The 14,343-nt window shown below is 46.9% G+C and overlaps 1 protein-coding gene across 1 annotated transcript in view; it reads right to left on the reverse strand.

Annotated features, from left to right (window-relative positions):
- Window positions 1–913: 913 nt before the first annotated feature.
- The window catches only part of LOC114790190 (receptor tyrosine-protein kinase erbB-4-like), a 154,499-nt gene continuing 141,069 nt past the window's right edge, over window positions 914–14,343 (reverse strand). Inside the window, 7 exon segments of the mRNA XM_028980016.1 lie at window positions 914–1,589; window positions 10,618–10,723; window positions 10,726–10,806; window positions 12,674–12,706; window positions 12,708–12,772; window positions 13,297–13,396; window positions 13,398–13,427. Of these exon segments, the coding sequence (XP_028835849.1) occupies window positions 1,342–1,589; window positions 10,618–10,723; window positions 10,726–10,806; window positions 12,674–12,706; window positions 12,708–12,772; window positions 13,297–13,396; window positions 13,398–13,427 (663 nt within the window). The 3' untranslated portion in view covers window positions 914–1,341.

Consider the following 14,343-nt stretch of genomic DNA (forward strand, 5'->3'; position numbering starts at 1 on the left):
GGTGGTCACCTTTAAACCAGAATACCACAAAGTCCCAGGTTCAAACTCTTCTTACTACCACTGTGTCCCTGAGCAAGACACTTAACCCTGAGTGTCTCCAAGGGGACTGTCCCTATCTTTACTGATTGTAAGGTGATCTGGAAAAGGGCGATAAATGCTGTAAATGCTGTGAACGTGCTTTGGTTTGGGTCATGTTTGGGTGGGATGTTCTTCACTCACTGAACAAAACATAATGTGCTCTCTGAATGCATAATATGCGCTTTCATAAAACAAAAATACTTAATTCTACAGGGACATATTTATTTCAGTGCCTGGACTGTGGGGGATAATCACATGATCACACATACATCGCTCTGCAAATAACAACACTCATTAAAACATGTGAATTTCAAATGACTCAATATTTGTCCCCACACTGTGTCAGAATTGTTTGAACAGGTGGGACAAACATGAGACTCAGACTGGAAGGTGGATCTGGATCAATGGCTCAGCGCTGGCCTGCACTCAAGTTCTCTTTTCTCTGGATTTGTTTTGTCCAGCTGCTAACTTCATGCCCAACATCTTACACCATGGCAACCAGGCAGTCGTCATCATCATCATCAGCAGCACTCGAGCAATGTTGGCCCGTTTATGCCCATTTAAGGCAGCTCTGTTCCCAAATCTATCTGTTGTCATTTCATGTGGTGATTCTGGATCGAGCGGGAACTTAAAATGAGTAATGTTAGATTCAAAAAGGTTAATGCTCATAAACTCCAAGGAACCTAAGAGGAAATCCTACACAAATACAAGGAGAACCTGAAAGTACTACATCTACAGCATGAATTATTGATATTCCATATTGTAAAATTTGACATGATGTGAAAATTTACTGATCAGATCTGTATCTGCAGCCATTTTTTAATGGAGCCTGACCTTCGTACAACGTTCCCTTGTGCCATGAAACCAAAATTGTGCAAGATACCCATTATTCCTCATGGCCTTGGTTGATCTTCCAAACGTCAAATGATTTAAAATGAATATGAAACAATATGAGAGGTATTTATAATTGTGATTTTTTATAACTGTCTGGTCGTGAGTAAGGGTATGCCACATTAAACTATTCATTTATTCTTAATGCATGTATGATTAATTTTGATTAATTAATCATTTAATTTGAGGAATATTTCTGTGGATTGGGATGCATGTGATGTTCACATTGTCCAAGCACCTTAATTCATAAAATTTTACTAAATTACCTTTCACAGAACAAATGAAATCCAGAACATATAAAACCACACTTTGCACAAATATGTGAAAGTGAAGCACAGCACATGGTGACACGGTGAAATGTGTCCTCTGTATTTAACCCTTAGTGAGCAGTGTTGTGGGTACGTCAGTGGCACCTTGGCGGTTCGTGATTCGAGCTACACAACGTTTAAGAGCAGAGGTTCTGACCTTCCCGCCGTCCGCGTTGTACTCCTTCTCGTTTACGTCCAGCAGGCGTGCCAGCCCAAAGTCGGTGATCTTGATGTGGTTTGGAGATTTGACCAGAACATTACGCGCCGCCAGGTCCCTGTGAACCAGTCTGCGTTCCTCCAAGTACATCATGCCCTGTCACAGAGGAATGAAAGTGAAGTGATTGTCATTGCAGTGCAGGACAATTTGAAGGAATTTTGTATTTATGTAGATATTCAACTTTACGCTGAATTTGAACCGGAAAATAATGTTTTTATTTTATTTTATTTTTAGTTTTATTTGTTATAATCTGTGTAGGTGCTGCAGTAGAGTAGTAGAGGTGAGAAGAACGCTACACCGTGTGCGAGGGTGCATCAAGGACCAGTTCTTGGCCTGTCGCCTTTCTCCTGGACGTCTGTAAATCTCAGTGACACCTAATCAGTATGTGGACGTGTTCGGAACGGAGGTCCCTGGCATGTCTGCTCACACCCTCCTCACCATGGTCACCCAATCTTACCCTCTTCTCGGGGCCTCTGCTATGATTTATGGCTTTATGTTAATCGCGGATTAAAATGCAATTACCCGAGTGCAGGGAGAGAGAGGTGAGGTGAGAGTGGACGTGTTTTCAGACATTTCTTCTCAAACTTAATGATGTGCTTCTTTGTCTCAAGATACAAAAAGGTTTGTGTTGCTGTACGCTCGTCTCATAAGAAGAAAGCAATTGAAGATGCTCATCCGACTGTAAAACAGGTAGCCTGGGGAGTCAATGAGCATCAAAATATCGAACTTTTATTAGAGTTGTGCTGTGCAATTTTGTAATTTTCAAGACAATTAGGCAGTGAGAAAATTGATGTCCCACCAGCACGTTAAAGCTAATTACGTACGTCGGTGAACAAAGACACAAATGACATGGCAGGGAGAATTGTGCAAAAATGACACGTATTTCCAGCTCTCATTTGTTGCTCAATGATCTAGAGAAGGCATCGGAGGCACGAGCCAGCACCGGCATGGGCAACATTAGCGATGTTAACCACATTGTTGCCAGGTTAGAGTCTAATCAATAAATGTCCAGTATTGGAAGGCAGAGCCCCCTTTTTTTAATGCACTTCCCGTCATGCCTGGTGAATTCCCCCTACAAGCCATCCATCCTGCCAGGGAGCAGAGAATCATTGCCCGGCAGCAAATACTTATGCACCAGCCTCGGAGATATATGTGTGTACATATCATGCATGCAGACAAAAGCTGAGTCAAGCACATTGTGTTAAAAAGTATTTTGTCCCGATTCGTTCTACTGTGGATAAATCAATAGTACAGACGTCTGGCAGAGGATATTCGCTGGATTCATCAATCATTCGGCTGCTTTTAAAATGCCATTCAACACACACACACACACACAGGCTGGGATCGAGAGACGCTGCTGAAATGCAGATTATCCCTCAGGTCGTTAATTTATTACATAATTAATAATGGCACCAGGATCTGTAGAGATAAAAACTATATTTAAACCACTGCTCTACCATTAAATCTTGCAAAATGGCCGAACACACAGCGTATCCAGCCCCAGCAGCAGAATTATTACAGGTAACAAGCAAATGACGAGAGGAAACAGGCAATTCGAGTTAAAGTAAGGCAAGGTGAGGGCGACCTTCATGTTCCACGTAAATAGGGCCAAATGAACAGCAGGAGAGGGGGCCTGGTGAGTAAAGCCACAAAGTCCCAGGTTCAAACCCCACTTACCACCATCGTTTCCCTCGGCAGGACCCTTAACCCTGACTGTCTCCCGGGGGACTGTCCCCGTCACTGCTGACTGTAAGGCGGTCTGGATAAGCGCTGGGAATGTATGTAAGGTAGATGAGGAAGAAGCGGGCGGAGTGTGCAGGTGAGACTGGGCGGGGTCACAGAAACAGTGTGAATGTGGCCCAATTAAACAAGCTGTGATGCCGTTTGGCTGCAACGTACAGGCCGCACGTGTTCGAAAAAGAAAATTATTTGCTGTAATCATATCATAATGAATCGGACATGACACAGAACATGATTTAGATAGTTCTGATTAAAAACCGGAGGCAAGGTGGTCCTGCCGTGGAGCTCTGCCAACACAATTTCAGTAGAATGTGCCTGGCCAGCCAGAGAGCAGCGCCCGAAGTGTATTTAAAATAGATTACTTCTGCGGCCCGGGCAGGCGATCAATAGCAAGATGTTGATTACAATAAACCCAGAAGAGGCCTGTGCGGCGTAATATTTATCTTCGGCATCTGCGTAAAAAGAATTAGGAATCAATGGCGCATATAGCCCATTAATACACTTGATCCACTAGTGATGAAGCAGTGAATGCAGCGGCTCTGAGAAATGGGAAATGAGCGCGGCCGCACATTAATTCGCTTCTGATGGCAATAAACACAATGGCCTCAAATGTAATGGGCCCAGAATCACCCAACCGCCGTGGTATCGACAGGATTGTGACACCGCGGCTACATTTCAGTAGCACGGTAACCGAGAGGAGCGGCGCCCTGGCCTCACGCCCACAAGCCGGATCACGCCGAGCCTGAAATCATGGCTGGTAGTAGCCTAGCGGGTAACACACTCGCCTGTGAACCAGAAGACCCACTTACTACCATCGTGTCCCTGAATAGGACACTTAACCCTGAGTGTCTCCAGGGGGGGACTGTCCCTGTAACTACTCATTGTAAGGATGGTAGCGTAGTGTAAGTAGGCTGTGTGGCCTAGTGGAGTAACACACTCGCCTACGAACCAGAAGACCCAGGATCAAACCCCACTTACTACCATCGTGTCCCTGAGCAGGACACTTAACCCTGAGTGTCTCTGGGGGGGACTGTCCCTGTAACTACTCATTGTAAGGATGGTAGCGTACAGTAAGTAGGCTGTTAGTGGCCTAGTGGAGTAACACACTCGCCTACGAACCAGAAGACCCAGGATCAAACCCCACTTACTACCATCGTGTCCCTGAATAGGACACTTAACCCTGAGTGTCTCTGGGGGGGACTGTCCCTGTAACTACTCATTGTAAGGATGGTAGCGTACAGTAAGTAGGCTGTTAGTGGCCTAGTGGAGTAACACACTCGCCTACGAACCAGAAGACCCAGGATTCAAACCCCACTTACTACCATGTCCCTGAGCAGGACACTTAACCCTGAGTGTCTCTGGGGGGGGACTTCCCTGTAACTCTGGATAAATGTAAACATTTAAATCAGACCAGTAATATATGCAGATGAACTTTTCTTCATTGCTCCCCGGAATAACAACATTTACAGACAACAAGACAATTTCAGATCTGTAGATAGTAGCCAAGCAGGTAAAACACTCGGCAGAAAACCACAGTCGCAGGTTCGAACCCCACTTGTCACGTCGGTGAGCTGACGAGGGAAGGAAGCGCAGAGACGGGACATTCTGGGAAAAGATGATTTATTAACCATAAAGGAACACGGCACGAGGGCCGAAAACAGGGGAGAAAGGGGGAACTTAAACAAACCCGACACTACACATACGTTGTACGGTCCACAAAAATGGGCGGAGCCACAGCCCTTACAAAAGCGCCCTCCAGATGTCCCAGGTGCACCTAATCCTGACGTCTCCAGGGGGTCTGTCCCTGTCACTACCAATTGTCTGGTAAACGTTACATGACATTGAATACAGAAATGCCTCACGATAATAATCCAGCGATTAATTTAATTTGTGTGCTTGGAACCTTTGTGTCCTTGGGACATAAAAGAAATTCACCATAATGTGGACAGAGGATGTTAATAAAATATTCTTCTAGTGTCTCCAGTACTCTGCGCAGATATTAATGTAACATAGCCGCCGCGGTTACTGCCGTTTCAGCACAAATGATTCAACAGAACAAAGAAAACAACGGAAAGCCGATAAATCACCGATGGTGTCAATAATTCACCGATAACGGCACAAAAACACAGGCAGCGTTGGCATCCCGGTACGCAGCAGTGTGTGTTCATGTAATTATTACCACTGTACATGCAGGCAAGCAGCAGACTTTAAATCCCCAGAGTGCAAATTTACTCTCTTACAGCAGCAAGAGAATGTGTGTGTGTGTGTGTGTGTGTGTGTGTTCGATAAATGTCAAAAGTCATTTCAAACAAGCGTTTTTTTTTTTGCTTTTCTTTTCACCTTTCAATTGAAAACATCAAAGGTGCCACAATTATTTCAGTATTTAGTCCACCTGGCAGCCGTCCCGTCACATGAGCAGAGCGGCAGCGCGGTGCATTAAAGTTGCAACGCGCGCGCTCACAATCAAAGCGCATTGATCTGTTTTTAAAGCAAAATTCACACAAAAAGCTGGACGTTCTCTCGTCCTCTGGAGGGCGGCTTCCATGGCAACGAGCGCTGACCAGGCTCGGCGCTTGACCGCGGATCCTTGCCCTCTGACCTTTCCCCCGGTCTCGGCCGACTCCTGCCTGCGAACGCGGGCTCGGGCGCGAGCGGCGGGGCGGGGCCGGGGCCTGCTGCGCTTTTTGCCGGGAGTGCGTTATAATCGAGGTTAAAGTTTCTCCGGAGTAGGAGAGGCAGAGGCTCCCAGTGCGGCCTATTACAACACTTTCTCCACCTCTGGCAGGGGAAATAACAAAGATGGTGTTTCGCACAACGACCCGGGGCTAATTAAAATGAAAACCGCACACGTAGGGGAGGTGTGTTTACCCGCTCCCACACTGGCTCCGGAGAAAATAAGAAAGGAGTGGGCGCCAAAGCAGAAAGGGCAGAGGGGCTCGGCGCGTGGTGACACAGAACCAGGAGCTTCCCCAGCCACGGCATGGGACCAGAATCCCAAATGCATCCCCAAGTGTCTCCATACGTTACAAATCCTATTTACAGATTTCCCAAAAAAAAAAAAAAACCATCTCATTCATCTCAAGTGCCACCTCCAGACCCCTGGTGACGGCCTTCAGCACAACGGTCTTCCCACAACTCCTCTCCCCTGAAGGCCTGGGCCAGTGGTGTTATTCCAATTACTGTGCGTGTGTTTATGGAACCGGACCCACGTCACACATGTCAGTAGAGAGACGGGAGTTGGGTTCCCTCAGCGCTCAGGCAGAAGAACAGATCATGTAGAAATATGGTGGTGCTGAAGCTGTAGAAATCTAGACCTGCTTCTGTATCTGATGTCAGGACGCAACATGAAAAAAATCTTTATTACTGAACGATGGAAGATGCTGTCACCTCCTCCATTGTTCAAAGAAAACGAACGATTTTCTGATCACACACACACACACACACACAAACACACACACACTTAAAGGTGCATTTCTGGAGATTAGGTTTTAAGACCTGATTAGTACCAACCTCCTCGTTACTGAGGCTGACATTTGTTGAGGTTCCCGTTATTAAAAATGACCAGGATGTTGACCCACGTGTCGAAATCCCTGCAGTGTCTGAGGTGGGACACCATCCATTCTCAGCCGTCTCCTCTCACCTTCTCGCATGGAATCCTCTCAAATGTCACCGCTCAGGCAATAAAATGTTACCTTGGCACAATTTACATGAGTAAATGTCAATAAGTCTCCTTGTTGTATTCTGAAATCGAAAATAGGCCCTCAGGAGCGGCAGTTCAACTGAGGACATCTAGAAGAGTCAGGAAGCTCCGGGTTGGAGGAAGATGTTTGATTGGCCTGTAAGCCGCCCCCAGGGTTTGTGGCTAAATATGTTAAAGGCCTGGTGGGAACTCATAGAAATGCAAAACCTTCTGAACTGAAAAAGACGTGGTTGACCTCGACCTCTGACCAACCGAAGGGGATTTTACTGGGCCAAATGGTTCCAGTAGTACAGGAGTAGTTTCTTGTTCTGAAGCACTGGACGCATGAACTGTAATGATGATGTGATGATAGTGTTGTTTCCATTAACGGAATTAATGACGAAATGTCTTTGTCAACAAACCTTTTCGATGTGACGAAGACACGATGAGACTATAAGGAAACTATAACTTCCTCAATATGCATTTGTGGCATTGTTTAGATGTTGGGTTATAGATATACAGTGACGGGTTATAAGATGGCGATAAAATTTACAATGTGTGGAAAAGCACAGGGAGAAATAATATAATAATAAGACAACCTTGTGGGTTTGACTAAAAGAAAATGTTGTTTTGTCTGTTCTACTCGGTTCTTGTATTATACTGACTGGGTTAAATAGAATTGCATTAATAAAAAAGAATAAAATACAATTTTCATTGACTAAAAAACGAAACTAAAATATTCATGGATGAACATGGATAAATGCTCAGACGTTTAGTCAACCGAGACTAAAATGAATCTGGACACGACCATGACTAATAAAACTAAAAAAGCTCGAGAGCACGGTGTGAAGACGAAGTGAGAACGTGTGAGGTCCTGTGTCCTTGGTCTCCATGTTTCAACCCTGCAGTTCCTTCCAACTCCACGTGCCAGTACTCTGCAATTAGACCTTCTTGGCTGAAAGCGCTCGTCCCAACGTTACCCCCCTTCATCAGAAATACAGAGAAGGAGAGCGACTCCGGCAGGCCACGCCGGTGCCCGGGATGAGCTGTGAAGTAAGAACGTGCCGCCTCGCAGAAACCCTCCAATACAAACAGAACTAAATCATTAATCACGCCGGAGTCCCAGCGGCTCGCAGGGAATCTGGGGCTGTTTGAATTGGACCTCGCTTCACCCTAATCTGTGTACATGATGCCTCAGCACTTTTCCAGGAAGGACCACCACGAGGTGACCAATCCAATCAGACTCCCCAATCCCCCCTAAATCTGCAGCTGAAATCCCGACCCTGCGCCTCCATTAGCCATCCTGAGCCGCGTGGCTAATTGGAGGGTTCCGGGCCTCATTTGCATAACCCCTCGCCTCTTCGTGCAAACTCCTCACGTTGGGACTTGTTTCCGTGAACTCAGCAGGGTGGTGGTGAGGGGTTCCAGGCGGCAGGGAAACTTTTTTTTACGGCATTTTCATCTTTGTAGGATTCGCCGTTTTTATTAGCCGCTATATGCAGTTCAGGCTCCGATTTCTGTTCACGGTTGACATTGTTTATGAATTTCTAAGGCAATTTATCACCTTTAATAACGTACAGTCGTTTCAGTTTTAAATGCAACTCCAGCTTATAGAGAACCATGCAGAACATGCATTCATGCATTCATTCATTCATTCATTCATTCATTCATTTAGCAGCCGTTTAATGCTGCTTCTAACCTGCCTTGTTAATTTCAGCTGAATGGAAATGACATTTAAGGGCACATTTCACCGTGCTCCAGGTTGATTAAATTAGAGAATTATGGTTGGAAAATATTAACCAGCCAGGCCATTTTCTCTTTTAGCATTAAATACAAAATGTGGGCAGAAAGTAATCCTATGCATACGTTTAACATGTCAAAGCAAGGCATTGTGGAACTTCACCACATTCACCCACCAGTAAAGTATGATTTGCCATTTATTGCTCTTTGTTGTCTTTGTTCTGTCCTGCATTCGTCATATTGTGGGTTGCTTGGTTTTACACGGTTAGTTACGGGTGGCAATGTGGACACTAGTTACGCTAGTTAAGTTACGGACAGCAGTGGCGCGCAGTTTACGGGTCAGATTTGAAGCATTTTTTCTATAGAAAACACCATCTCACCACCATCTCCCTACCTGGAGCAAGAAGGGCAAAAAGTGAAGTGGAACATTAAAAGTCTCATTGGGATGCAGCACAGGGATGAAGACGAGGAGGAGGAGGACGCCGAGGAGGTAAGCAAGCCTTCAGGCCCTGCTAATGAGCGCCGGGTGCAGTGTTGGCTCAGCAGGGGGAGAAGCCCGTTTGTGGGGCTAAATGACACAGTAAGTCGCCACAGATTGGACATTCACCACTGAGCCGCGGGTCCCCAGGGGTCCCCGGGCCGAGAGGCAGGGACTCACGGACCAAATTGGAGAAGCACAATTACCCCCCGTTCTGCTTAGTCAAGGGCGGAGGACGTCAGCAGGCAGCGCCCCCACTGGCACGAGTGGTCCGAAGCGTCGGTGACCAGTATCACCCGGCGCCGCGTCCTCGTTAGACCCTCGGTTCCACACTCGGTTCCACACCGGAGAACATCAATACGCTTTAACGAAGAGGCCTTGGAACGGGCGGGAGGGTGGAGGGGTGCGAGGGACAGTCCTTCCTTCACCGACGATCTTCTCATTAAGACGAATCCCAAAACCTAATTATTCTATTAATAATGCAGCCAATAATGGATCAGCATCACGGGTCGTTCTTCTGCACATGCTCAGTTCTACCGGAGATAAAAATATCCGCTTTCCAGCGGGAGGAACCCTGGACGAAGAAGAGGTACCTCGTGACGTGCCAGCGCTGTAGGACAAGTGGTGACAGCGGGCGCGCGTCTACAGGGAAGCCGCACATGGCAGTTAGGGCGGGGCTGGCGCCGGGGGGAGCGGCCTTGATTATCGGCGCCATTAACTCTGTACCCAAAAACTTGCGGGTGATGAAGAACCCCTGCCCGTCGCCGGCTCTCGGCCTATCAATTCAGCGCAGACGGGTCATGTGACAGGGTGGACAAGGTGTTCACCTCGCCAGGTGGGGCGACGTGAAAGGGGAGCCCCAGGAAAGCAGCATACGCTCTATGAAAACACATTCACGTGCTGATGAGCAGATTTTGAACAGGAAGTGGATGCGGTAAGGAGTGGGCGTGGCCAGCGCCAGTCAGATTGATATGATTCAGCGGAGCTGTGAGCGAACGTGGAAGCGATGGTCCCACAGACAGCAGTGACAAACTTAAACGGGTTCCTCGTACCAAGTTCCAGTGTTTAAATCTCATCACCACTTGATGATGGTGTCTCATCCAAGATTTAGAACCCGGTCCTTCAAAAGCAGACGAGGGGGGCGAACCAACCTGAAACATTTATATACTGCTGCAACATAACCTGCATTTTATACATCCCTTCACCGAGGAAAGGAGGAGGAGGACGAGGACGAGGAGGGTACAGCAGGGTTGACCTTTCCTTCAGGAGGTGGGAGGCATTACTTCCTCATGTTTCAATCAAGGCCATCTGTGGGTGGGTGTGTGTGTGTGTGGCACTCAGACGGTCTCCTTGCACATGATTTGAGGCCCTGATGTCTTCTGTAGGGAACTCCGGGTGAGAATTCCAACAGAGGTGACCGCCTACCTGGGGAATTTCACTCAAACTGGCTTCACACAACACACACACACACGCGCGCGACGCTCACCCTTGGCGATCTGGACACACCAGTTGAGCAGCAGCTGCGAGCCGATGTTGTCCTTGTGCTCGTGGACGTAGTCCAGCAGGCAGCCGTTGGGGCATGAGCTGGGTGACCCAGCTGGATGGTGGGACTCAGGCAGACGCCCAGCAGACGCACCAGGTGAGGGTGTTCCATGCTGGCCATGATGAGCGCCTCCTGGAGGACGGGGGACGCAGGGTTACCGAGGGTTCTCCTGAACTTCCACGTACGTGCACGTTTATTAAATATTTACAGCATTTTTTTTTATCAGACGCCCTTATCAGAGCGACTTCCAATCAGTATTACAGGGTCAGTCTCCCTGGAGCAATTTAGGGTTAAGTGTCTTGCTCAGGGACACAATGGTAGTAAGTGGGATTCGAACCCGGGTCTTCTGGTTCATAGGCGAGTGTGTTACCCTCTAGGCTACTACCACCCTGGAATATGAAACTGCCCGAGGTCAGCACACACACACACACCACACACACACACACACCCCTCCAGTGTCTGCAGTGTCTGCAGTGAAGTGCAGTGTGAAGCTGCCTTGTTAGCAGTAAATGAAAGGCTGAGAAGTGGCTGCGATTTCAAATCCCTGGAAAAACATGATGAGGGTGCGAGAGAGAGAGAGAGAGACCATGTGTGTCTGTCATGCGAAAGAAATGTGGCACAAGTTGTGAGAGAAACAGAATGGTGTGTGTGTGGTGTGTGTTCACTCATCTCCCTCAGCTCAACTGACCTCCATTACTCTGTCTGACCCCGGGGCCGTCTCTCAAACTCATTCCTCCCCAGATCTGCACTCCACACTCTGATAGACCCACAACCACAGGGAGTGTGAGTGAGTGAGTGTGTATGTGTATGTGTGTGTGTGTGTTTTAATCTCCTGGGGACATTGGCATTTTTGCTCACAATCCAAACATGGACACGTAACCTCATGGGTACCAAAATCCCAAAGCCACCGAAATCAATAGTAAATGTCCTGGTGACACCTGGGCCAGAGGAAAATAAAGAAGAAGTTGCTCTGTTTATGGATAAAAGGTTTCTTTAGAAGAAACGTTAAAAACTCGTAACAGATATAGCTTGCATAAAAAGACTGTTTAGTGAATGGCCGGCTGGACTGGGGTCACCAGAGGTCAGAGACGGCGACATGACTACAATATCAGAAACACACACCTTCTGCCTCTCTATTTGAAAAGGACCTGGTGTAATATCTCCATTACGAAATAGAAAAACTTATCCAGGGCATACTAATTATTATAACGAACAAACGTTGCGTTCTTCCTGCGCGCAGCATGACCTAATGCTCAGTTGGTAAACTGATAAATATAACTTTTCTTGAGTCCTGCGTTTTAATTTTATACGGGCTAATTCTGAGAATTCCTGGGCCTTTCTTTATCCTTCTCTCAGTACTGTTGTGGTGCCCCAAAAATGAACCTTTTATATTTTTTAGGTAAATCTACTTCCCTAGAAGAGACCAGCAAAACACCTCCACCTTGTGAGGACACTGGAAAGCCACCTAGACATTAATACCCCACCATCCCACGTCATGTGATTAGCGAGACGCCGGCAGGCCGCAGCGGGAGTCAGGCTGGCGTTTTGAATGCCGTTTCCTGCCGAGAGTGGAGACGGGGACGGACCGGGGGGCCGTTTCAATTATGCCAGTTTCCCACGCCCGTCTGCCTTTAACCGAGAGCCGGCCGCCTCAAAGGCAAGTGAAGGTCGTCCCAGCGTCCCTCGCTTAGGGGCAGGTCCGATGGTGGGGGGCGGGGTCCTCCCTTAAAGCGGCTCCTTTTATGGAGATTTATAGATGGTGTTTAACGGGGTGTGTTTGAACCGCGTTATAAGGGCTTCTGGATGTGCAAACCTTTCTGCAGGAGCTGTAGTGGGGAAGTTTTGTGAAATGCTGTGAAAGGGCAGATGTGTGTGCTTCAGATGTGAAGAAATTTCAGGAAGGAAAAATGTGTGAATTCCATTTCTTTCCTGTCCGACACACCACACACACACACACACACAACACCACAGAATGACTTGCACCAGCACCCCAACTCACATCCATAAGCTCCAAGGTAATTTAGGCCCCCGTGGGTCTCGTTCAAGATCTTTATGGCCACTGGGATCTTCACCGTCTCTCCTTCTGGGACCAGATGCCCTAAAAGAAAAGGTGAAAACCAGACTTTTAACATACATTATATTATAATATTTATGCATTAAAAATGTATTCTGTATAACATGAATAGTTCAATTCTGCATAACAGTTACAAGAAGGAGTTCAATTCACCTTTAAGTTTCAGCATAATTGTTTCATTTCATTCTTTGTTACTCTGATCCGAACAGCTCACAATATAAGAAAACTCACAAGAAAATAGCATGAATTGCAATAAGTTTTCAAAAATAAAACAGTGACGCAGTGAAATCTGTCAAGGGGACGTCAGTGGCACCTTGGCGGTTTGGGATTCGAACCCGCAACCTTCTGCTCACAAGTCTGATTCCTTACCAGCTAGGCCACCACTGCCCCTGATATCAATCTGCATCTGCACATCAACCTGTCTGGGATGAGCTGGATTTTTTATGACATTTTGTTCTGACAGATGCTGGACAGCAGGATTTATTCCTTTAAAACTGTATTAAAATGATTTAACTCTCTCTCTCTCACACACACACATGCATGGACACACCCAACCTTATAGACTGTTCCAAAGGCCCCAGAGCCCAGGATCTTGACCCTCTTCAGCTCGGTCTCCTTGAGGATGCGTAGCTGGGCCTGGTTGGGGGCGGGTGCCACTGGGGGTGAGCGGCTCCACCAGCTGAGCGAGAACAAGTGCAGAGTATGATCAATAACCCTCTCAAACACCTGTGTGTTGTGTGTGTGTGGTGTGTGTGTGTGTGTGGGTGTGAGAAACTGAATTTTAAACAACATCTTTGTGAATGTTCATGAATTATTATTATAAAGCAGAGACCTTCAATAAATCACAACTAAACAGCTCTATTACACGCGCAGATGTGCTCCTTTCTTCTTTTGCTGGTGTGTGACCCTACCTTTTTTCCAATATTTCTGTAATAATTTAAACCAAACATTCATATGCTAAAACTATTAGGTGTGACAGATTCATTTTTTCAGTTTAGCCAGTGTTCACTATTTTCAGTTTTCAGTCTTGGTCTGATCTTCACTGTGAGCCGATGTACCCCCAAACGTAACTCAGAAGGTTTATGGGACACGTCCCACAAGGAAGACCATCCTGCACCTTCTCTCCTCTCGGCATCACAGCCACACATTCCCATCATATAGTCAAAGAAGTCACGGAAAGTCCAAAGCAACCATGACATTGATGAGTGAGTGTACTTTTCACACCGGAATGCTGTAGCCGTCCTGAGGAATTTAAACCCTGAAAGATCAAGGGGCCTGTAGGCAGGACCAGACTCCCATCCCGTGTCCTCCCTGCCTCACTACAGCATAGAGAAAGGAAAGCGAAGGTCTGCGAGATTATACACGCAGCTCAGCTCACGAGACGATGCACAAAGACGAGACGAGCTTTTTAACACCGTGTTGGACCCTGTATGGACAGCGGTACAATATTCAATATTTCCCACTCACTACTGATTGTGTGATTTTTTTGACAGTCGTCACCTTTGTAAGGGTTTAGGATATAAAGCGCGAACTTCACAACTATCATGATCATTTTACACCCCTAACCATGGTCTCTCCCTCTTAAACAAGAACAA

The sequence above is a fragment of the Denticeps clupeoides genome, chromosome 5 (assembly GCF_900700375.1).
Source record: "Denticeps clupeoides chromosome 5, fDenClu1.1, whole genome shotgun sequence".
NCBI lineage: Eukaryota > Metazoa > Chordata > Actinopteri > Clupeiformes > Denticipitidae > Denticeps > Denticeps clupeoides.